Here is a 22,194-nt window from a genome sequence, read left to right as displayed (position 1 = left end):
TAGAAGCACAATGTACTGCCGGATGTCTGGCTGTCTAAGTGTATTTTCAACAAATCCTGTGGAAAAGATTTGGTTAAGTAGACGCAATTTATGAATGCCGAAGCCTCACATACCTTGAAGCTGGTCAGTGGGAATTGGCGGACTTTCCGCAACAGTGGGTGTTGGAAGTACACGGGACTGGGGTGTTGCAGCAATGGAAACCGAAGGTGTAGATGACAGTGTGCGCGACCGGTGGACACCAGGAACAGCCTGTAGCGGCATGCCAACGTAAAAAGGCACCGGGGACACGCGGCGCATAGGGGCTGGACCAGGAGTACGATGGGACGCTGGCGTGCCCTGGTAGTGAGTGCCGATTGGTACAGTGGGAACCAGAATGTTGCGAGAGGGGATTGGCAGGTGAGAGGCAATAGTACCAGCGCCTCCAGCACCGTACACGGGAGGCGCTGGATTGTGGCCAGGTACCGGCTGCCGAACAGATATCGAGCGCATAGGAGGCATAGCTGCTGGCTGTGGAGCCATGGGAGCAGGGACAGAAACATGGGAGTAGGTAGGTGCAACGCCTGTCACTGAAGGGAAAACACTAACTCGTGCGTGGTGTGGCTGAGACACATTTGTGCCACATTTGTAAACATATGCACCACCAGCACCGCCAGTGCTGCCACCATAGACAGGGGGGTTTTGGGGAATGGGCGCTGGAGGCGGCGGCTGAGAAAAAGCTGAGCCACCAGTCTGCGCGTGATGATGCTGTGCATTAGTGTTACGAACAAGGGAGGGAGGAGGGGGGAAGGCAAGACCAGCCATGCCAGTAAACAGTGGGCGCTGGGCTGGTACAGGACGGGGAGGAGGAGGCGGGGGAAACGTAACACCAGTAGGGCCAAAATGCGCATGCTGGGCTGGTACCGGACGGGGAGGAGGCGGCGGCGGTGGGGGGGGGTTGGAGGGCTGACGAGGGGGCTGCGTGTTGCTGGAACGGCATGCCAGTTTGCGCAGGCGCAGTACTCAGAACACCACGAACACGTGCTGTCTGCTCTTATCACCGGATCGCTAACTCAGTTAGCGATTTGACTCGTCCTTTCGGCAGAAGGGACCCGGGTACGAATCCGGATAAAAGCCCAATTATGCAAAAGGCGAAAGATTGGTGCGAAACCGATTGGTGATCCCACGAATGATAGGTAATTGCCCTTAGTGGCAATTGCGGGCTTACGCCCGCTGCAACCTAGAAAGGTCGTGGTGCAGAAGTCCGATTTAGTGGCGAGGTCCAAGGTTCAAGACAAGGCTCAAGATCCAAGGCTCGAGGAGGAGCGCCATGGCTCCTCGGTTCGCACGAACTGGCAGTGCTCCACTACTATAACGCGGCGTTTCCCTAGCTCGATATGCTAGGTGTGCAGGCTTGGATGTAGTGGACTTTGAAGAGCGGCCTAGGACTTGGAGGTTGTAGTTTCGGAGGTTGTGACTCTTTCGTGGTGAGGCGTCAGCGTGAGGGGGGCGGGCCCTCTCGCCCTAGTCACCTTGCCCCGTTAATCCATGCCAGGCCCTATGGGCCGGCGTTGTAATTATTATTATTATGCTGTCTGCTCTTGCTGTTGCTGAGCCAGCCAGCGGACGCCATTGTCCGTTAAGAACCAGCGTGTGTCAGAACCACCCCTGCGGAGCACATACGATTGTGTGATTAGCCAAACCGCAGCAAGGGATCCCGAAAGCATGAACGAACCGTACCTGTCGGAGCCCTGAATGTGGTAAACAAGCTGTTGTCGATAAAGGGCGTCGCGTGCATCCATTAGGTCCGTAGGTTTGCCACCCAACGATGTCTCAATAGCCAACCATAATGCACCGTGCCGGCCACTATTAGCTACCATTTTCATCATAGCAAGCTGAGTGTCGGTGGAGGTATTGGATTGATGGCCCAGTGACGGGGGTGTGATCATTGAGAAGTCAAGAGGCCGGGAAGTGTTGAGATAGCTGACAAGCCCAGTGCTTGTAACATTACTCTTCACGACCTCAATCTGCATGCAAAAGGAAGCATGGTGTCAGTAAAAATGCATCTATAGGGTGAGACAGCTCAGGCAACAAAGCTACAGCTGTGCACAGAGAAGCCCCAGAAAGCCACAGCCACATACCAAACGCTCTCCCCCCAGACATGCTCACCTCGACCCATCCGGGATCCGTGTGGTTCTGAATACCAATGATATGCTGTACGTTGTTGGTAATGCTGGACGACCCAGAAAGCATTGAAGCATTTACTCGTGCACCAGCAGCAATGTTGCCGGCACTCTTCTTGTTGACATGATGTAACAAAATGATTGTGACGCCACGAATTGCACATAACGTAAACAGGTCCTGCGCAGCACCGGATAAGATGTAAGATCGAAGGAGTGTGTGCAGCGCAATACTGTGACACGCGTCCACACACATGTCTGCAGATGCCCCCCCCCTTCCCATACGGACATGTCACATACAGACTTACAAACACATACACACACCTGTAACAAGCTCATCATAACGTTGGGGTTGTTGGCAGAAGCTTGGTCGTAACGCAAGAGGCTGAGCAGGGAGTCGAGGACGACACAACACACGGATCGGTCCAAGATGGCGTTGCGAATGACCTGAATTAGTCCAGTCTCCAGAAATAAACCTTCGTCACTGGCTTGAGGGTCCTTGACTCGCCTCCATGAAAACCCGCCGTGGCCGACTCGCATAAATTTTATCTGCAAACGACAACGACATGGAACCAAATAAGTAGACATTCGAGTCAATAATAAGTGTTTTCATCACGATAACACATTTAGCGCACCTGGTGGTCGATATCGATGAGAGCCGCAGAAGTCCCAAACGCCGATGCGACAGCTGCGACGAGTTGCTGTGCCTCGGAAGCGCGGTTCTCGCCCTCGTATACCAGGATACGTGAAACCAATGCGACACCGTTGTCATCGCGCGCTACCAGGGGAGCGCAAGGCCGCCCAAAAATGCAGCCACCGGCGAGAAGGGCCATAATCAAGTACGCAACGACGGTCGTCTTGCCCACGCCGGCAGCGCCAAAGATAAGGTTAAGGGTCCCGTCGGCGAGCATGCCACCAAGTATAGCTAGCGGAGCCGAGGAGAAGGCGTAAGTGGCTTGGGCGCCGGGCTGAAGATCATTCTGCGCCTGCGCTAGGGTCGCAGCTGTGTCCGGGTCCATCTCTTCTAGGTTGGGCACGTCAAAATCAAGCTTTTGCTTAACGTTTCGGTCGTGTGTAGGTGTCCTAGTGCGGGGGTGAGCGGTGCCATGATTCTTGGCATGCCCCCCTGGTCCTAGCCATCACCGGATCGCTAACTCAGTTAGCGATTTGATTCGTCCTTACGGCAGAAGGGACCCGGGTACGAATCCGGATAAAAGCCCAATTATGCAAAAGGCGAAAGATTGGTGCGAAACCGATTGGTGATCCCACGAACGATAGGTAATTGCCCTTAGTGGCAATTGCGGGCTTATGCCCGCTGCAACCTAGAAAGGTCGTGGTGCAGAAGTCCTATTTAGTGGCGAGGTCCAAGGTTCAAGACAAGGCTCAAGATCCAAGGCTCGAGGAGGAGCGCCATGACTCCTCGGTTTGCACGAACTGGCAGTGCTCCACTACTATAATGTGGCGTTTCCCTAGCTCGATATGCTAGGTGTGCAGGCTTGGATGTAGTGGACTTTGAAGAGCGGCCTAGGACTTGGAGGTTGTAGTTTCGGAGGTTGTGACTCTTTCGTGGTGAGGCGTCAGCGTGAGGGGGACGGGCCCTCTCGCCCTAGTCACCTTGCACCGTTAATCCATGCCAGGCCCTATGGGCCGGCGTTGTAATTATTATTATTATTATTATTCCCTGGTCCTAGCCCCTGAGTGCGTTTCAGCATTTGCGCATGTTAAGAGGCCACTAAAACGTAAGAACAAATGTACTCTGCCCTGTCGAGCGGCTATATATGCGTCAATGTGCACGTTGGCCCCTGTTGCAATGGCCCATAAGCCCCTTTTGAGGGCGGGCGTGTGTCCTCCCTGGCACGTTGGCCCCTTTCCACTAGCGGAATGGTGGGCTCTGGCCCGACCATCCGACCCCCCCCCGCCCTCACACACTCAGCAATCTCACTCCTGGCTTCGTTGGCCCCTCTCGAAACGTTGGCCCCTCGTATATGCGCATGGGCACACACTCAGGCCGCGGCCCTCGCACACACGCCATACTACGCCATTTATGGGACGCCTCCTCTCTAGTTCCTATCCTCATAAATGCCAGTACCCACAATAAAGAACAACATGCAAATATACATCAACAAACATATGTCTCCCTCAGCTTTGTCGACGTTTTTGGTTGTAGCATGCGCCGATCAGTCGCGCGGAGCCTTGTCTAGCGCATTCTCGACCGCATCGACCATTCGCCTGCTGGTGTCCGCCATGGACTTGAGTATCTCGAGCAAGCCCAACTTGAACGTCTGCTCCTGTACGCATGTCGTGGCATCAAAGTTAGCAACGTGGGAGTCATTCAAAACTAGCGAATGTTGTTTTGCGACATGGTGCGCTCATAAACAAGATTACGAAGAACACGAAAGAGCTTTCCAGGAATAATAATAATAATAATTACAACGCCGGCCCATAGGGCCTGGCATGGATTAACGGGGCAAGGTGACTAGGGCGAGAGGGCCCGCCCCCCTCACGCTGACACCTCACCACGAAAGAGTCACAACCTCCGAAACTACAACCTCCAAGTCCTAGGCCGCTCTTCAAAGTCCACTACATCCAAGCCTGCACACCTAGCATATCGAGCTAGGGAAACGCCGCGTTATAGTAGTGGAGCACTGCCAGTTCGTGCAAACCGAAGAGCCATGGCGCTCCTCTTCGAGCCTTGGATCTTGAACCTTGTCTTGAACCTTGGACCTCGCCACTAAATCGGACTTCTGCACCACGACCTTTCTGGGTTGCAGCGGGCATAAGCCCGCAATTGCCACTAAGGGCAATTACCTATCGTTCGTGGGATCACCAATCGGTTTCACACCAATCTTTCGCCTTTTGCGTAATTGGGCTTTTATCCGGATTCGTACCCGGGTCCCTTCTGCCGTAAGGACGAGTCAAATCGCTAACTGAGTTAGCGATCCGGTGATAGAGCTTTCCAGGAATCTGTACGCGTGCGACCCCGCGCCCCCCCACTGCGCGGACCTCCCGCCCCCCCCCCCCCCCCCCACACACACACACACACACCCACCCTCTCTCCCATAACCCCCACCACCTCCCACCACGTACGCATACCTTGGCCATGCTCTCCGTCATCAGATCGGCCACGGCGCTGACCCTCTTCGCAGTGTCCTGCCTGGCCTCCTCAGCAGCCGCCCGTTTGGCATGGCGGCGCTCGCAGTTGGCCTGCTGCTGAATGTTAGCAGTGCGCAGGGTCTCCAGTCCGCTCTGCCCCGCACCATGCAGGTAGATGCCCTTCAGGTGCCCTGCTAGGCGCTTGAGCTTGTTGGCCTGGCCCTCCGATGTCACCGAAGCCGCAGTCCGCTTCTTGCCTGAAGTGGCGATCCTGAGTGCAGGAAAACGTGACAAGAGATGCTCACTTTCTGCGTCCATCTACATACAGAACGTGTCCGCTGTCTGTTCTTGCATACCCCTTTGTGTACAGGGGTAACAAACATGCTTTCACGTCTATTCCCTCTCACCCCCCCCCCCTCAATACACCCACACACACACACACACACACACAGGGCTTACGTGTAGTGTGCAGTATTGCTGACGATGTGGCAGAACAGCTGGTACCAGGTGCGGTCCGAGCTGGACTGGCGGCGTGCTGCCAGCCCCTTCATGTTAGCGATGTGCAGCTCCTTCTCCGCCAGAGTGGCCTGCAGCTGTCCCTTCTCCGGCTGGAAGCTGTTCTTTATCTTGGACTGTAGGTCAGCCACCTCCCCCTGCAGGCTGCTTAGCAACTGGTCATAGATAGCCTGCACCTTCTGCTTCACCTGCTGGGGTTGCAGGCGAAAGAAGCCGCCGTCCCTCTGACTGCTGCTGAACATGCCCTCCAACATGCTCTCCTTGAGAAGCGAGGACACTTGCACGTGTGACCAACCCCCTTTCTGCTTGGCTGCAGCTTGTCCGCCCTCGCCACCAGCGGGCTCCCCACCACCGCTGACATCGTCATAGTCGTATGCCCCAGTGCGAGGCGCCATGGCGGGGCCAGCTGCAGCCGCGTCAGCTGCTCCGGCCGCAGCTGGAGGTGCGCCTGAGTGGCCCGTCCACGCGCCTGCCCCACCCAGGCCATCAGCTGCACCCATTTCTGCAACGCCTGCCTTATCATCATCAAACCAGTCCAGCAGCTGCTGTGACGTGCCCCGCCACTGTGACGAGCCCCGCCACTGTTCCCGGCGCGCGCCGGATGCTGCTGCTGTGCTGGACGTTGCCGCTGCCCCCTGACCGGCCCCGACCATCCCCGCGAACCGGCCGCGAGCGGTGCCGATGGAGTCCTCTTTGTCGCGAGGGGACCCAATATCATATACGTTAGACTGGTTCTGCGGCTGCTGCTGCTGACCCAGATTGGCGATGGTCGGCGAATTGTGGCCATGTCCGGCGGCCAGCCCGGCGAGCCCGCCGCCCGCGAGTCCGCCCGCGAGCCTGCCCGTCAGCCCGCTAAAAGGACTGCCCATTTGGGTTATCGGAGCTTGGATACCTGGCGACGCGGCGGGAGCCATGGCACCGATGTTAAGCAGTCGAGCGTCTCTCGCTGAACCCGTGTTTTGGGCACGCGCGTGAGGATTTAGAAATTGTGCAGCTCTTGCCTGAAAACTACTACCTACGCCCTGTGTGGCTGTGCTGGCTGCGGAGGCGGGGCCCAGTAAGCCATGCCCCCGCCCTAAAGTATAAAATGTATTATCCATAGGAGAAACTATAAAATGCACACAGAGCGACTCGATTAAAAAGCAGCGTACACAGGGTTAAAAGTAAACAAGTCTGTGGCGATGGGGCTTCAACGCGCGAGATGCAGCCCCCAAAACACGAGGTTACAGGCTCTAAAACTGTGATAAAACTAACATAAACGACACAAATCACAGACTTGCAAAACTGTGAAATCAAGTTTCCTAAAACTTCTAATCAAACGAGCTATTAACGAGCCTCGGCGACTGCATCTGAGTAAGCACCGTGACCTCCTGGATTCAGTCGTGGCATTGCTCCATGCACGCCACGCCCGGGGCGCACCCACCGCTCTGATTAAAGTGATCTCGCACACCGGGCTACACGGCAACGAGGAAGCCGATAAAGGGGCGGCTGCCGTCGCCACCCAGGAAAAAACCGCCGATGTATCCGAACTGGCCGACAACGACCCGCACGCCCGGCACTGGTGGCCGACCTTCACGGTCACCAGGGACGACGATAGCACAGCCACGCACTATGTGTCGGACCTAAACCGGGGCCTCACCAGGGCAATGGCCCCCAGCTGCCGTGGTGGATACGCCAACAAATCCCTGTACACTGAGAAATGGGCCGAGGCAGCACCCAGCCTTGACCCACGCGCCAGTAATGCGTACATGATGAACTCGGACGCCAGCCACGGCCTATGCCGGTTCCTACAGAATGCTCGTCAGGGAGGCCTCATCTGCCCGGCCCGGCTGGCTTTGTTTAAACTACGAGACAGCGACAACTGTGGTCTCTGTGCCCACATCCAGCGCAGCCGCGGATCTGACCCAGAGCGTGGCACCGCAGGTCACCTTGCCGGCCACTGCGCGCACCCCCAACTCGTTGGCGCTAGGATAGCCAAACACAACACTGCAGTGCGGACGATTGCCGAATGCCTACACCATGGTCACAACGGTGGTGGCTACATGATAATGGATGCCACCTCCCGAGCTGAACTGCCTGAGTACTGTGCGGGCATGCGGCCGCCGTCCTGGCTCTGCCCGCAAGTGCCCGCTGCAGACCTCAACAGGATGCGGCCTGACATTCTGTTTATCCCGAACCTTCCCCGGTCTGAAGCAGAACGCTTCATGACATCCCCACCAGCCAACAAAGGGGCCTACCCAGTGTACATCCTTGAAGTTGGATACACCTCTGACCTGCACCACAGCGAGAAGCTCATTCAAAAACAAGCACAGCACGCTGCCCTTGCCACTGCCATGCGAGCTGCAGGGTGGACTGTGCAATACGATGCTAAACACGTTATTACACTGGGCCACGGTGGCACTGTCCCCCGTACCCTTGAAACTCTCCTCAAAGACCTGGGTGCCAAACCGCAGGCAGCCAAGGCCTGCTGCACACGTCTCCACATGCATAGCGTCACCACACTCCGGGGCACCGCAAACCTGTACTACCGGCTAGAGCGAGAGATGGGCATTGCCAACACCCGATGCCGCCCGGGAGGGCGCACCCAGGGGACCGCCAATGGCGGCCCCCGTGCAGGGGAGCCGGGGTAGGGAAATCAAGTTTTCCGATGGTGGGGTGAGCTTGTCTCACTCCTCCTTAAGACACGCGGGCACCTGTGCCCTGCGTAGATATTATTATTATTATTATCACACGGCCAACCAGAGTCAGAGACAGGGCAGCCCACAGACGCGCCACAAACGCCATGCCGCGAGCCCGCCGGGTGTACAAGTCAGCTGCAGCCGCATCAGAGTCCCACGACAGGGGCACACCCAGGTGCGTCACGGCGCCAGTGGTAAACGGCACCCCCGTGTGTGGGCAAGGGCCCGTCAGGTGCGCAAACCTGCCAAGGCCCATGGCCTTGCTCTTGTCCGGATGGACACGGGCGTTGGACGCGCGGCAGAACGCTTTTTTTTGAGGAATCATCCTTACAAGGTTGAACAGGGGCAGACGCGCTGCCCCCCTGCTGCCTGAAAGCAGCCTGGTCCCCGAGACCAGAACCCTGACAGGGCAAGAAGAGAAGAAAAGAGAAGAAAACAGAAAGCAAACACCTCGAGACCGCCACCAACCACCCCCATCCATCCCACCCACCCCACCCCGACCCGGCAGACAGAGCAGGAGGCTGGCCCCCCCCGCCCCCCGGGAGGGGTTGCACAAAAACACCGCCAGACCTTACCCAAGCACCAAACTATACCACAGCCTAATTGCAAGAACCACCACCACCGCGCGCCAGAAAAGAAAACACCAGCGCTATGCACTCGCCCCGCCCAAACCCACCCCACCACCACAAGTCGGTTGCTTAAGCAACACCCCAGGAGAACCGGCAGAGGAGACACAAGCAGAAAACTAAACGGGCCAGATGTGGCGCTGACTAAGCGGGCTCCAGCCCGCTGCAAGACGCGCTGTGCAGGAAGACCCACAGCCGCCCAGGCGCTGCGACGCCAGCCAGAGCTAACACACATGGGCGCCAGATAAGCTGATGACGATAATACGCCACGCCAGCGCCTGGAAAGAAACGCCGCCCAAAAGGAAAACTAGGGGGCCTGCACAGGTGATGCAAGCGTCAGCCGCAAGTTCAACTTCGGTGACCCACCCTGAACCTCCTCCACTTCACAAAGCGCGCCACCCGCCGACCAGATGGCAACAAAGTGCTCCAGCTTAGCCGCCTTGAGCTGTGCGGTGAGAAGCTGTGTGGGCAGAGCCGACAGGGTTTCAGGGGTTAGCGTGGCGGCAGTGAAACGCAGCTGCATCACCCTGCGCAGCTCGCTGACCACCTCCCGAACCACATGCTCCGACGTCTGCTTAGCAGGCTCGCGGGACCAGTGCGCACACCAGACGGCATACAAGAAGGTGGCCCGCAAAGTGCTCCACAGCAGCGCGCCCGCCCCCCGCGGGCCTGAGGCCCACATACCCATGCGGTCCCCCAGCATGAAGCCCGCGTCCATCACTGGCGGCGCCGCTGCCTGGGGCGCAACGCAGGCCCACAGCTTCTGCAGCCACGTCCTCGCCTGCGCATAAGCTGGACACTCCAGGAAGATGTGCGTCAGGCTGGCCCACGCCCGCGGGCCAGGTGGCCCGCAGGCGGGGTGAGGACAGTGCGCCCCCAACCCCCCGCACCCCGTGGTCACCCGTGGCCGAATGCCCTTGCCCGCCCTGTACAGCCCGCAAGGCAGGTAAGCATGTTGCAGCCGGTACACCAGCACCTTTGCCCCCCGACTGGCGTGGCTGTCCCACAGCCTCCGCCACGTACCCCGCAGAAGGGACGCATCCGGGGGCGGCATGCGAGGGTCGCCCTCCACCGCCGCCGCTGCTGCCGCCGCCGCCGTGGCAGGCCCAGTGCTAGGTCCCGCCCCGCCCGCCGCCTGCTCCTGCAGCCGCGCGGACCGCCGCGGCCCCTCACCCGACTGCTGGGACGGGGACGCATACGACTGCAGTTCTCTCGCCGGCGTGTTCTGCAGCCCGGCTGCCGCGGAGGTGTGGTGGAGCCAGGGGTCCAGAGCCACCGGGTTATTGTGGAAGTGCTGCGCCGCCGTGGTGGTCAGCTGCGCCGCTGCACGCTGCCAATCCGCCTCCCGCTCCCCCAGGCGCGACTGTGCCGCCGGCTGGGTCCCCGACCCCCCCGCCTGCTGAGCTGGCGCCGGGCACGGCATGGCTGCGGGGCGGGCCGGAGTCGGAGGTGCGGCCGGGTTAGCCGCGGTGATGGCCCGCCGCACGTCCCGCACCGTGTAGTCCGCCAAGCTGACACCCGCAATCCGGCAGTGCTCCGGGTGCACCACCACCCCAGCCTCCGGCGCCAGGAAGTACGGCGCCCGAGGCCACGCCCCCGCCCGGTCCCCTGGTGATGCTGCATCGTACGCTGCCCGCTCTTCAAAGGTCCACAGGTGCCGCGGCTTGCGATGCTGCAGCACACAGGCAGGCTGCCACGCCCCATCCACCGCCGGGGGCAGCACGCCAGGCCCAGGCTCCAAGAGCCGCCCCGTGTAGTGGACGTAGGACACAGCCCCCGCAGCGTTAGCCACCCACAGCTGGTCCAGGCTAACCCGCCCTTGTGGCGGCGCCGCTGGCGGCTGAGTGGCTGGCTGCGGCGGATGCTGTTCCACACCCGCGCTCCGCACGTGGCCGACCGCGGCCGCCAGCCGGGCAGGCAGCCCCGCTGGCGCCGGCGCGTCGCTGTACACCCACGCCCACGTGGTGGCGGAGTCCAGGCGCACATGGGTAAGCAGCGCCCGGGTGAGCGTCTTCCAGGGTTGCCGGCCTGGCTGGGCAAGCAGGGCGAAGGTCTTAGCTTGCAGGGCAGACAGGAACGCAGGCAGGTCGACGTGGTTGACACCCCCATCCTTGTACGGCAGACAGGCCGTTTCCCGCTTTGGCAGCAGGAGCGGTTTCCCGTGCGACACCAGGCTGGCGTCCTCAGCGTGCATGGAGCGCGCAGCAAAGTGGTCCACCAGCTGTACTGCCGCCATCAGGACCGGCCCGTCCACCGCCGGGTCGCGCGCCGTGAGGGTCGTGTCGTCAGCGTGGTGGGCAGCCGGTGGCGCCTGCTCGCCACTGGGTAACAGGGGCGTGCGCAGTGCCCCTTGCTCCACCTGCCATCGCAGAAAGGACGTCAGTGGCTGCATCTGGATGACCCACAGGGGTGGTGCTGCCCTGCGGCAAGCCATTCAGCACTGGGAAGGCGTCAGAGAGCATCCCGTTCACACACACGCGGGCAGAGCCGTTGGCAGTGAGCAGGCGGATCCAGCGCAGCATGCGCGGCCCAAACCCAAGTCCCTCCGCGGACGCATACAGCCACTGCCGGTGCACCCGGTCATACGCCTTTTCAATGTCCAAGAAGTACAGCGCACCACCCTGCCGTGGCGTGCCGTCCGCGCCCACGTCCAGGCGCATCCATTCGATCAGGCCTTGGAGGTACAGCGCGTTGTCTCCAATCCAGCGGCCGGTGATGAACGCAGTCTGCAGCTCATCCACAACTGCATCCAGGGCGGGCTGCAGGCGGGCGCTGACGGCCTTGGACACCATCTTGAAGTCGCAGTTGAGCAGCGTGATGGGCCGGCAGGACGCCAGCTCGGCGCGGTCCAGGCTTTTGCCCTTGTAGATGAGCGTAATGATGCCCTCCCGCCAGGAAGCAGGCAGCGCCGCCGCCATTTCGCCGCCATCGTGGGCGTCTGCAGCGGCAGCAAAGGCAGCGGCAGCAGCAGCACACAAGCGCGGGCCCAGCAGTGCCCAGAATACCTTGTACACCTCGTACGGGACCCCGTCCTACCCAGGTGCTTTACCATTGGCGGAGCCAGCCAGCGCTGCCATCAGCTCGGCATCACTGAGGGCGCCGTCACCGGCCCCCTCTGCGGCGGCCTGCAGATCCGCCGGAACCTTGCGGTCAATGGCCGCCAGAAGCTGTTGCTGCGACGCCGTACAGACCGGCTGCACGCGGAACAGGCCGGTGGGGCTGGTGCTGCTGTACATGGCTGCGGCGGCTGCTGAGACAGTGTTGCGCGTGCCCGGCCCCGTGAGCGCCACAGGCGCCGGTTGCCCCGGCACCTTCAAGTGCGTGATGGGCTCCTGCGCGCCGGCTGCTGGCTCGTCAGCCTGCCGATGGAACCAGCGAGTGCCCCGCTCCCCATGCTCCTCCATCAGTGCAGCGCGGGCATTGTGGCTGGCCGCTGCGGCAGCTGCCCGCTCCTCCCGCACTGCCAAGTTGGCCATGGCCGCAGCCTGACGCTGCGCGGCGCTGGCACCCGGCCGGTCGGCCAGAGCAGCGGCCGCGTCTGCGGCCTGCACCACGCCATGCAGCCCATCCCGGGTCTGGCGTGCATGCCGACGGTGGATGCTGGTGGCGGCCTCCCGCAAGAAGAACTTGTCCGCCTCCCATTGCGTGCAAGCGCCGTCACCTGTACTGGCCACGGGATTTGCGGCAACGTGCGCCTCCAAGCGCTGCTCGAGCTCCAAACACAGCGAGGGGTGAAACAGCAGGTATGTGGGGAAGCGCCACTGCTCCCGGTGCGCATGTGGCAGGTCGGGCAAGGACAGGGTGAGCAGCACACCGTTGTGGTCCCCAGGCGCCCCATACGTGCGAGCGACATCCACCACCCACGGCGCCGCGGTGGCACTGACATACCACCGATCCAGGCGTGCAGGAGTGGCCGGCTTGGGCGTGGCCGGATGCGTGTAGCCCTTGGCGCCGCCACGCTTGCTCGCCCAAGGGTCCACCAGACTGAACTGGGCGAGGAGGCTGGCAAGTTGCGGGGCACCTGCAGCACGTGACGGGCTAGGGGCCGCCTCCTGACTGGCATCGGTGACACAGTTCCAGTCCCCACCGACAACAAGCACCCTGTCCGTGGCCAGGTGGGGATGCAGCCCGGCAAAGAAAGCAGGCTTGTCCGCCACGGCCGTGGGCGCATACACACACACGAAGCGCAGGCGCAGGTGACCCACGTCCCAATCCCAACATACCACACGGCCCGCCGCATCCGTTGACGGCGGCTGCAGTACGCAGCCTGGAAGGGACAGCCGACTCCGCGCCAGGATAGCCGTCCCACAGGAGCGGGGCGACGCTGCCGGGCTGGCAGCGAGGCAGTGGCGCCACGGAAGGCACGCCCCCTGCGCGGCACGAAGGCAAGACTCCAGCGCCGTCGTGTTAGTAGCGTGGGTCTCCTGCACCATCGCCACATCCGCCCCAACTTGCTGCAGGTGCGAGACCAGCGCCCGCGCCTTCAACGGCGAGCCCAGGCCGTTGACATTCACTGTCAGCAGCCGAAGGTTCGCCGCTCCCACTGGTGGCCGCATTATGAGCCCCCGCCGGCCACGGCAGCGCCGTGGCGGTTGCGGTTGCTGTTGCTGATGTGGCGTTTGCCGCGGCGGCCGCCACCCTTTGGAGGAATCATCCTTACAAGGTTGAACAGGGGCAGACGCGCTGCCCCCCTACATGGTCCGGAGGAGGGCCTTACAAGCAGGAGAGAGCCAAGAGAACACAAGCCCCCAGCGAGGCCAGCGCAGCGAAACCCACGCCAACGACCCCGCCGCAGCGCAGACAGAAAACCCACGCAAACCCGACGAAAAAACCAGAAAAGCGCAGCGCGCACACCACCACAGAGAACACCCACAAGCGCCCAATGGCGCCCAAACAACAGCCCAGACAAGCGGAGGAAGACGCCCCGCAGGAGCGCCGAGGAAAAAACTCGGAAAGGCCAAAGCCACGCACACACCTGCGGACAGGGGACACAGAGGGGAAGCAGCGGCCGAGCGGGGCAACAACCAAGAACAGCCAGGCGCAAGCACGACAAGCAGACGACTCACAGGCGGGCCGAGAAACAAGGCAGGAGTGGAGACAAGCAGCAAAGAGGAGCGCACCGGGCCAGGGGCGGGCGGGCAGGGAGGCACGGGGCTTGAGCGAGACGGCCACAAGACTGGCCGAGAAGGCTCTCGCTGTGTAGGCAGAATGCTGGAACAGCGAGTAACGAAACCCATAACCAGCGACAGCTGGTACGACTTCCATCTGGAAGCTCGCTTAGAGGCTCCATTCCCTCCGTTACGGCTTCGCCTTCACTACAGTCCTCCGCCTCTAACCCCACTTCCAGACTGCAGTCTCCCCAGCTGCCGCTGATGGCTGACCAACTGCCGCTGGGCTGGGAAGGGACCAGGAACCGACCAGCTAGGAGGAGGGCCTTACAAGCAGAACCCGAAGAGATACCACGGCTGGACGAGGCCCGCCCGGTGCTGGCCACCGCTGGACCCCCCCCCAACCCGACTGACCGAGAGGCGCACACGCGATCGAGGCTCGAAGGTTTACAGAACCAGGGTTGCGCGCAGAGGCGCCACTGCTCCGCAACGCCGCCGCAGCGGAAGTAACTTGCACCAAAACCGACAACAGCCAATTACCGAGCCGACCCGCACGCGAGATGTGCAGCGAAAGACCGAGGGCGGCGAGAACCAAGGGCACGCGGGCCATAGCGAACTCCGACCACGACCACTACTTCTTGTCCTTGCCGCTGTCCTTATAGTTGTCGCGCTTGTAGCTGCTGTAGCGGTCGTCCTTGTAGCGGTCCGTGCGGGAGCGCTCGCGCTCGCGGGCGGCAGCCGAGGACCACTCGTCGCGCTTGGCCTTGACCTCGTCCGCGGCGAAGCGCGACCAGTCGAAGGGCGCCTCCTTGGTGGCCTCGTAGCTCTTGGGCAGCGCGCGCAGGCCGATCTCGGTGGCGGTCGACATGCCATGGCGGGGCTCCGCGCCGAGCTTCTCCATTGCGTACTCCAGCACCTGAAAGAAGTCTTCCAGAGTGGACAGGTTCTTGCGTAGGGAGGGGAGGTCGCCAGCGTCAAGGAGCAGCCCACCACCCTGGCTGGGGGGCGCGCCGCCGCCGCTGGTGCTCATGCTAGCTGCTCCATGACGTCGGGTGGCAGGGGTGTATCTGCAGGCTGGGCTGAGTATAGGCGCCACCAGCCAGTGATCGCGCAGCTGTGCCAGGACGGCGGTACGGCCGGCCGGCACGCGGCAGACGGCCCAGTCCGGTACGGTGGCGCCCTGGTCACGGAGGTAGGCGAGGAGGCGGCCACCAAGCGTGTCGTGGCCCAGCTGCGCCCACTCAAATCCCTGCACATCTGCGCAGCGGTTCTGGTGCGTCACGAGGTCAGAGCCGATGGCAACACACGTGTCCCGGGTCAGGCAAACGGCCCCGTACTCCGCCTCACTGCCCGCACCCCCACCAGCGCGCCCAGCCGTGCCGGCCGAAACCCCAGCTGGCGCGCCCAGGCCCCTGCCCCTGCCCTTACCACCACCCGCCGGTTGTAATGTCTGCAGTGGCGGCCGCGCCTGGGGCGGCGGCTGGGGCACTGCCTGCCCCGCTCCTCCACCCTGGCGCCCCGACCCGCTGCCCCCACCAGCCTGCTGTCCCCCGGCCGGCCGCCCAGTGCTGCTGCGGCTCCCCTGAGGGCCGAGCGGCAGCAGCAGCCCTCTTCACAGCAGCGGGTGGCAGCGGGAGGGCTTAGCGGGGTCCAGCCGGCGGAAGGCGTTGGGGGGCCGCCGGCGGCCAGGCGTCGCAGTGCCAATGCTGGGCCGGCTGGCAAGCAGCAGCAGCCCAGTGGGGCTCCCGCGGCACAGCCGCCCTTTGATCAGCGGGCAGCCGCCAGGCAGGATCTTCTCTTCTCTTCTTGCCCTGTCAGGGTTCTGGTCTCGGGGACCAGGCTGCTTTTAGGCAGCAGGGGGGCAGCGCGTCTGCCCCTGTTCAACCTTGTAAGGATGATTCCTCAAAAAAAAAGGATAAGCAGCTGGCAGCTGCGATGCAGCGGTACTTGGCCTACATGGCGGACCTCCATCTCCAGCAGCAACGGCGGGTACAGCAACAACAGCAGCAGGAGCAGCAGCGCCAGGTGCAGCCGCCCAGGCCCCGGACCGGCTCCCGGTTCGAGGTCCTGGCCACGCTGGGGGGACAGGACGGGGTGGGCGGTGGCGCTGCCACGGCGGCGTCCGGGCGTGGGCGACGGGTGCAACCAGCCGCGCACACACCGCAGCCGCCGCCGCAGCAACAGCCCCGCTCCAAAGGGCGCGGTGGCCCCGCCCAGCTCCCACAGCAGAGGGCAGGGCGCTTGGGCGGCGGGCTGCCTCCCCCGCAGGACGGTGCTAGCGGGGGGCTCATAATTCGGCCACCAGTGGGAGCGGCGAACCTTCGGCTGCTGACAGTGAATGTCAACGGCCTGGGCTCGCCGCTCAAGGCGCGGGCGCTGGTCTCGCACCTGCAGCAAGTTGGGGCGGATGTGGCGATGGTGCAGGAGACCCACGCTACTGACACGACCGCGCTGGAGTCTTGCCTTCGTGCCGCGCAGGGGGCGTGCCTTCCGTGGCGCCACTGCCTCGCTGCCAGCCCGGCAGCGTCGCCCCACTCCTGTGGTTCGGCTATCCTGGCGCGGAGTCGGCTGTCCCTTCCAGGCTGCGTACTGCAGCCGCCGTCAACGGATGCGGCGGGCCGTGTGGTATGTTGGGATTGGGACGTGGGTCACTTGCGCCTGCGCTTCGTGTGTGTGTATGCGCCCACGGCCGTGGCGGACAAGCCTTTTTTTTTGAGGAATCATCCTTACAAGGTTGAACAGGGGCAGACGCGCTGCCCCCCTACTGCCCGAAAGCAGCCTGGTCCCCGAGACCAGAACCCTGACAGGGCAAGAAGAGAAGAAAAGAGAAGAAAAACAGAAAACAAACACCTCGAAAACTGCCACCAACCACCCCCATCCATCCCACCCCACCCCACCCCGACCCGGCAGACAGAGCAGAAGGCTGGCCCCCCCGCCCCCCGGGAGGGGTTGCACAAAAACACCGCCAGACCTTACCCAAGCACCAGCCTACACCACAGCCTAACCGCAAGAACCACCACCACCGCGCGCCAGAAGCCTGCTTTCTTTGCCGGGCTGCATCCCCACCTGGCCACGGACAGGGTGCTTGTTGTCGGTGGGGACTGGAACTGTGTCACCGATGCCAGTCAGGAGGCGGCCCCTAGCCCGTCACGTGCCCCGCAACTTGCCAGCCTCCTCGCCCAGTTCAGTCTGGTGGACCCTTGGGCAAGCAAGCGTGGCGGCGCCAAGGGCTACACGCATCCGGCCACGCCCAAGCCGGCCACTCCTGCACGCCTGGATCGGTGGTATGTCAGTGCCACCGCGGCGCCGTGGGTGGTGGATGTCGCTCGCACCTATGGGGCGCCTGGGGACCACAACAGTGTGCTGCTCACCCTGTCCTTGCCCGACCTGCCACATGCGCACCGGGAGCAGTGGCGCTTCCCCACATACCTGCTGTTTCACCCCTCGCTGTGTTTGGAGCTCGAGCAGCGCTTGGAGGCGCACGTTGCCGCAAATCCCGTGGCCAGTACAGGTGACGGCGCTTGCACGCAATGGGAGGCGGACAAGTTCTTCTTGCGGGAGGCCGCCACCAGCATCCACCGTCGGCATGCACGCCAGACCCGGGATGGGCTGCATGGCGTGGTGCTGGCCGCAGACGCGGCCGCTGCCCTGGCCGACCGGCCGGGTGCCAGCGCCGCGCAGCGTCAGGCTGCGGCCATGGCCAACTTGGCGGTGCGGGAGGAGCGGGCAGCTGCCGCAGCGGCCAGCCACAATGCCCGCGCTGCACTGATGGAGGAGCATGGGGAGCGGGGCACTCGCTGGTTCCATCGGCAGGCTGACGAGCCAGCAGCCGGCGCGCAGGAGCCCATCACGCACTTGAAGGTGCCGGGACAACCGGCGCCTGTGGCAGTGCTCGTATCTTCCATCTACACTGTAGAAATCTGCCCAAAATCCGCCGAAGGCGGAGAAACATTTTTGGGTTTGGGTGCCGCGCATCTACGCAGGTGTAGACGTTTTTGGCCGGTTTTGGCGCAAAAATGGGGGAAGCGTAGACGTTTTGGGGGGCTTGGGGGCTTAAGTGTAGATGCCGCGGTCAGGGTCATCTACGCATGTGTAGATGCCGGGTGCCTGGGGCATCTACAAGATACGAGCACTGGCCTGTGGCGCTCACGGGGCCGGGCACGCGCAACACTGTCTCCGCAGCCGCCGCAGCCATGTACAGCAGCACCAGCCCCACCGGCCTGTTCCGCGTGCAGCCGATCTGTACGGCGTCGCAGCAACAGCTTCTGGCGGCCATTGACCGCAAGGTTCCGGTGGATCTGCACGCCGCCGCAGAGGGGTCCGGTGACGGCGCCCTCAGTGATGCCGAGCTGATGGCAGCGCTGGCTGGCTCCGCCAATGGTAAAGCACCTGGGTCGGACGGGGTTCCGTATGAGGTGTACAAGGTCTTCTGGGCACTGCTGGGCCCGCGCTTGTGTGCTGCTGCTGCCGCTGCCTTTGCTTTTTTGTTTTGCTGCCGCTGCAGATGCCCACGATGGCGGCGAAATGGCGGCGGCGCTGCCTGCTTCCTGGCGGGAGGGCATCATTACGCTCATCTACAAAGGCAAAAGCCTGGACCGCGCCGAGCTGGCTGGGGGTGTCAACCACGTCGACCTGCCTGCGTTCCTGTCTGCCCTGCAAGCTAAGACCTTCGCCCTCCTTGCCCAGCCAGGCCGGCAAACCTGGAAGATGCTCATCCGGGCGCTGCTTACTCATGTGCGCCCGGACTCCGCCACCACGTGGGCGTGGGTGTACAGCGACGCGCCGGCGCCAGCGGGGCTGCCTGCCCGGCTGGCAGCCGCGGTCGGCCACGTGCGGAGCGCGGGCGTGGAACAGCATCCACCGCAGCGCCGGCCGCGCCGGGGCTCCGGAGGGCCTCGGAGGTGTCGACTGCTGCCAGCGCTCCAGTAGAGAGGTGAGAGTGCGTTGGGGTATAGGTTTAGGCAGGTCGCCAGCTGTCCGAAGGTCTGTCTTGGAGACGCCATTGGGTAGGGCTCGGTTGTGCAGGGGGAGGGGTTTAGTACCGGCGGTCGGCTTAGGTTGTGTGTCTGCAAGTTTGCATAGGGCGTGAGTGAAGCGGTTCAGGGCGCGCTTGTGCCGGTCTTTTACCCGGCCTTTTGGAAATCGCCGATCCAGCTGTACAGTGTCAATGATGTGCCGTCCCGTATTTGCGTCCACCAGGTCGGCCAGGTTCAAGCCAAGGTCTATTGTCAGGGGGCTGATCCAGTCAGCTCGCAGGTAAGCGGGCGTGCTCGCCTCAGCGGCTCGGAGTTTGGACACTAGTGTTGGTAGGGCGGCTGCAAATTCCTTGCCTTGCAGCATGGCCAGCAGGTCGTGGTCTTGAAGGAGGGTGAGTTGTTTCAGGGTAACAAAAAATTTCCCCGCTCTTCGCATGTCGTGCAGCGGGAGGTCGCTCCCCGCCTGCGCCGCTTGGAGGTGGAGGAGGCGGCGCGTAATTACGCCTAGCCTGCCGTTATCGTTCAGCGAAATCATGAGCAGTCTGGAGGCGCGTTGTACATACTCTTCGCGGAGCGAGCCTATTCCTAGGCCCCCCATCTCGGCAGGCAGAAGGATGGCGCGGGTGGCGCAGTCACGTGGTAGGCCGACGCACCGACGGGTGATACCCGCGATTTGGGCGTCCAGTGCCCGGATATCGTGTTGCGTGTATGCCATGGCTGGGAGGGAGTAAGCCACTTTTGCTTTGAGGCATTGTTTGATGAGCATGTAGCACTGGCGAGGGAGTTTTTTGTACTTGCTCAGCTCTTCGCCGGCGTCAGTTAGGTCGGTTTTAACCGCCTTAAGTTGAGGGCGCCAGTCCATCGTCATGGTGATTTCCACGCCGAGATAGCGGTATGATTTATGTGGGGACACGTACGGCAAGGCTATCTTGGTGAGTTTTCCATCCTTGACGTTAGAGCCAATGTGGATTTGGCCATCCAGGAAGCGTTTGAGGGTGCGTTCGCAGGCGGGGCCTTTCATGCTTTTGTCTGAACTGTTGGCACTTGCGAAGCTGTGGAGGATGCCTGTGCAGGCGCTCTTGTCGCGGTTGATGCGCATACCTCCCCAGGCGGCGTATCGCGCAATTTTGTCAGTTTGGCACCGGAGGTTATCACGGGAGTTGGCTGCTAGCGCCAGGTCATCCGCGTAGCCTAGTGATGAACAGTTGTGTTGGTCATTCTCACTGTTTGTGAGGCAGCCGTATCGGTAGCCGCGGCCGCCGTAGTGGAGCCACCTCAGGAGTGGCTCGAGAAAGATGATAAATAACAGTGGTGAGAGGGTATCTCCTTGCATGGTGCCGCGCCTTATCTGGACGGGGGATGTGCGGCCGTGGGCTGTGCGGATGGTGGTGTTTGCGGTAGAGTACAGATTGCGCACGACTTCTATGAAGTCGGTTGGGAGGCCGAGGTGGTGCATTACAGTGAGCAAGCGGTCGTGGTCTATGGTGCCGAAGGCGTTTGAGAAGTCGATGTACGCGACGTATAGGTCGCGCTTTGTGAGGGCTGCGTCCTCAATCACGTGCAGTAGGTTCATGATTTGGCGCTCCGTTCCTTTGTACTTTTGAAAGCCTTCTTGGGCTTCGCTGTGGACGAGGAGCTCAGTGCATGCTTCGGTGGCTGCCCGAGTGACTAAACTGGTGTAGAGCTTGTAGAGCGTGTTGCACAGTGCAATGGGTCTGTAATTGGAGATGGACAGCGGGTCTGCCTTCTTGTACAAGAGAATGGTGTCGCTGGTGGACCAGCCGTCTGGTAGTTCGGCTTTAATCCATGCGACACATAGGAGAGTATGGACGGCGGCTTGTAACGCATCTGGCATGCATTTGAGTAGCTCGTTTGGGAGGCCGTCAGGGCCAGGACTCTTGTTGCGGGAGAGGGATTGCATGCACCGTTGGAAGTTGCTCGCGTCAGAGACGTTAGGCAGCAGGGAATGGGTGTCCGGGTGTTGTGCGCGGGCCAGCAGGAAGCCGCCGTCGGGTGCTCCTGGTTCGTTCCAGGGGAAGGTGGTGGTGGTGTCTTCTGGTCGGTAGCGTCCAGTGCGTGGGCCACCAGTGGGTTCAGCGGCAGCTTGGAAATGAGTGTGTAGCGCATCGTTGATGTCGGTGCTGGTGGTGGCAATGTGTTGGGTAGTAGGGTGGCGTACAGCTGTCAGTTTTTGTCGCGGTCCTGATTTGCCGAGCATTATTTTGGAGGCTTTGCCTTGAGAGGTTGCGAATAGCTTTCTAATCCGTGTTAACCATTTGCTGGCGGCCTTGGCATTGGCTTCTTTCTGAGTAGTGCGGCGTGTCTTGAGGGCAGTTTCCCAGTCCCGTTTGGCGGCGGCCGCGGGTGTGGGGTTCGTAGGGGCCACGGGTGGTACGGGTGCTGGCGCTGTGGGGGGCGGAGTGGGAGGCTCCTGTGGTTGCGCTGGGGAGGCGTGCACGAGAGCTAGGTAGAGTTGCTTTTTCTGTTTTTCGGTGGCTAGCAGCCGCTTTAGCTTCTTGGCCTCCGCCCGGGACGGTTTTGCTCTGGAGGTTCGGGGCGGTTTTTGGGGACACGTGTCGAGCATGATTTTGGCTCCGACGGCTAGTGCTCCATAAAGGGCGGTGGATGCGGCGTTGAGGTCAAGCGTGGAGAGTTGTGCGCGTGCGTCGGTGACAATGTTGTGGGCGGTGCGTGTATTTGCTACGTGATGTGTGTTGGATGAAAGTGCGGTTACTGTGGAGTCGATGATTTGTCGTGCGCTGCGACCGGGTATGGTGAGCGCGGCATACAGGGTTTCAAGGGCAGTGGTTCCGTCTGCTTCCCATCGCTGTGTGATGGTGCGACTCTGGGTTTGAGTGATAGGCTTGACGATGTTTGCTAGTGTAGGGCCGGTGCTTGTGTCTGCGCTCGGGATATCTGGTTCCGCGGGTGCAGTGGTGGTTCCCGTGGGTTTGTAGGGAAGGTTAGCCTTTAAGTGTAGGCCCAGGTGATCGGTGGTGCCCCCGCATGCTGAGGTCCATTCCGTAGCCGCAGGGCAGCCC

General features: G+C 61.9%; 3 protein-coding genes across 3 annotated transcripts; all 3 read right to left on the bottom strand.

Annotated features, from left to right (window-relative positions):
• Positions 1-1,656: 1,656 nt before the first annotated feature.
• On the bottom strand, positions 1,657-3,908 carry CHLRE_02g095038v5 (uncharacterized protein). Its single transcript, XM_043059505.1, has one exon. It carries the CDS (start codon positions 3,173-3,175, stop codon positions 2,783-2,785), a length of 393 nt encoding a protein of 130 aa, XP_042927139.1. The 5' UTR covers positions 3,176-3,908; the 3' UTR covers positions 1,657-2,782.
• A 278-nt stretch (positions 3,909-4,186) lies between these two features.
• On the bottom strand, positions 4,187-6,898 carry CHLRE_02g095037v5 (uncharacterized protein). Its single transcript, XM_043059504.1, has 3 exons — positions 5,709-6,898; positions 5,250-5,520; positions 4,187-5,083 (listed from the first exon to the last, which is right to left on the bottom strand). The coding sequence occupies exons 1-3, from the start codon at positions 6,632-6,634 to the stop codon at positions 5,072-5,074; spliced, it is 1,209 nt and encodes a 402-aa protein (XP_042927138.1). The 5' UTR covers positions 6,635-6,898; the 3' UTR covers positions 4,187-5,071.
• A 78-nt stretch (positions 6,899-6,976) lies between these two features.
• Positions 6,977-8,838, bottom strand: CHLRE_02g095036v5 (uncharacterized protein). The gene has a single exon (XM_043059503.1). The coding sequence runs from the start codon at positions 8,766-8,768 to the stop codon at positions 8,442-8,444; it is 327 nt and encodes a 108-aa protein (XP_042927137.1). The 5' UTR covers positions 8,769-8,838; the 3' UTR covers positions 6,977-8,441.
• Positions 8,839-22,194: the final 13,356 nt, after the last annotated feature.

The sequence above is a fragment of the Chlamydomonas reinhardtii genome, chromosome 2 (assembly GCF_000002595.2).
Source record: "Chlamydomonas reinhardtii strain CC-503 cw92 mt+ chromosome 2, whole genome shotgun sequence".
Classification (NCBI taxonomy): domain Eukaryota; kingdom Viridiplantae; phylum Chlorophyta; class Chlorophyceae; order Chlamydomonadales; family Chlamydomonadaceae; genus Chlamydomonas; species Chlamydomonas reinhardtii.
This window is presented reverse-complemented; position numbering and strand designations above follow the sequence as displayed.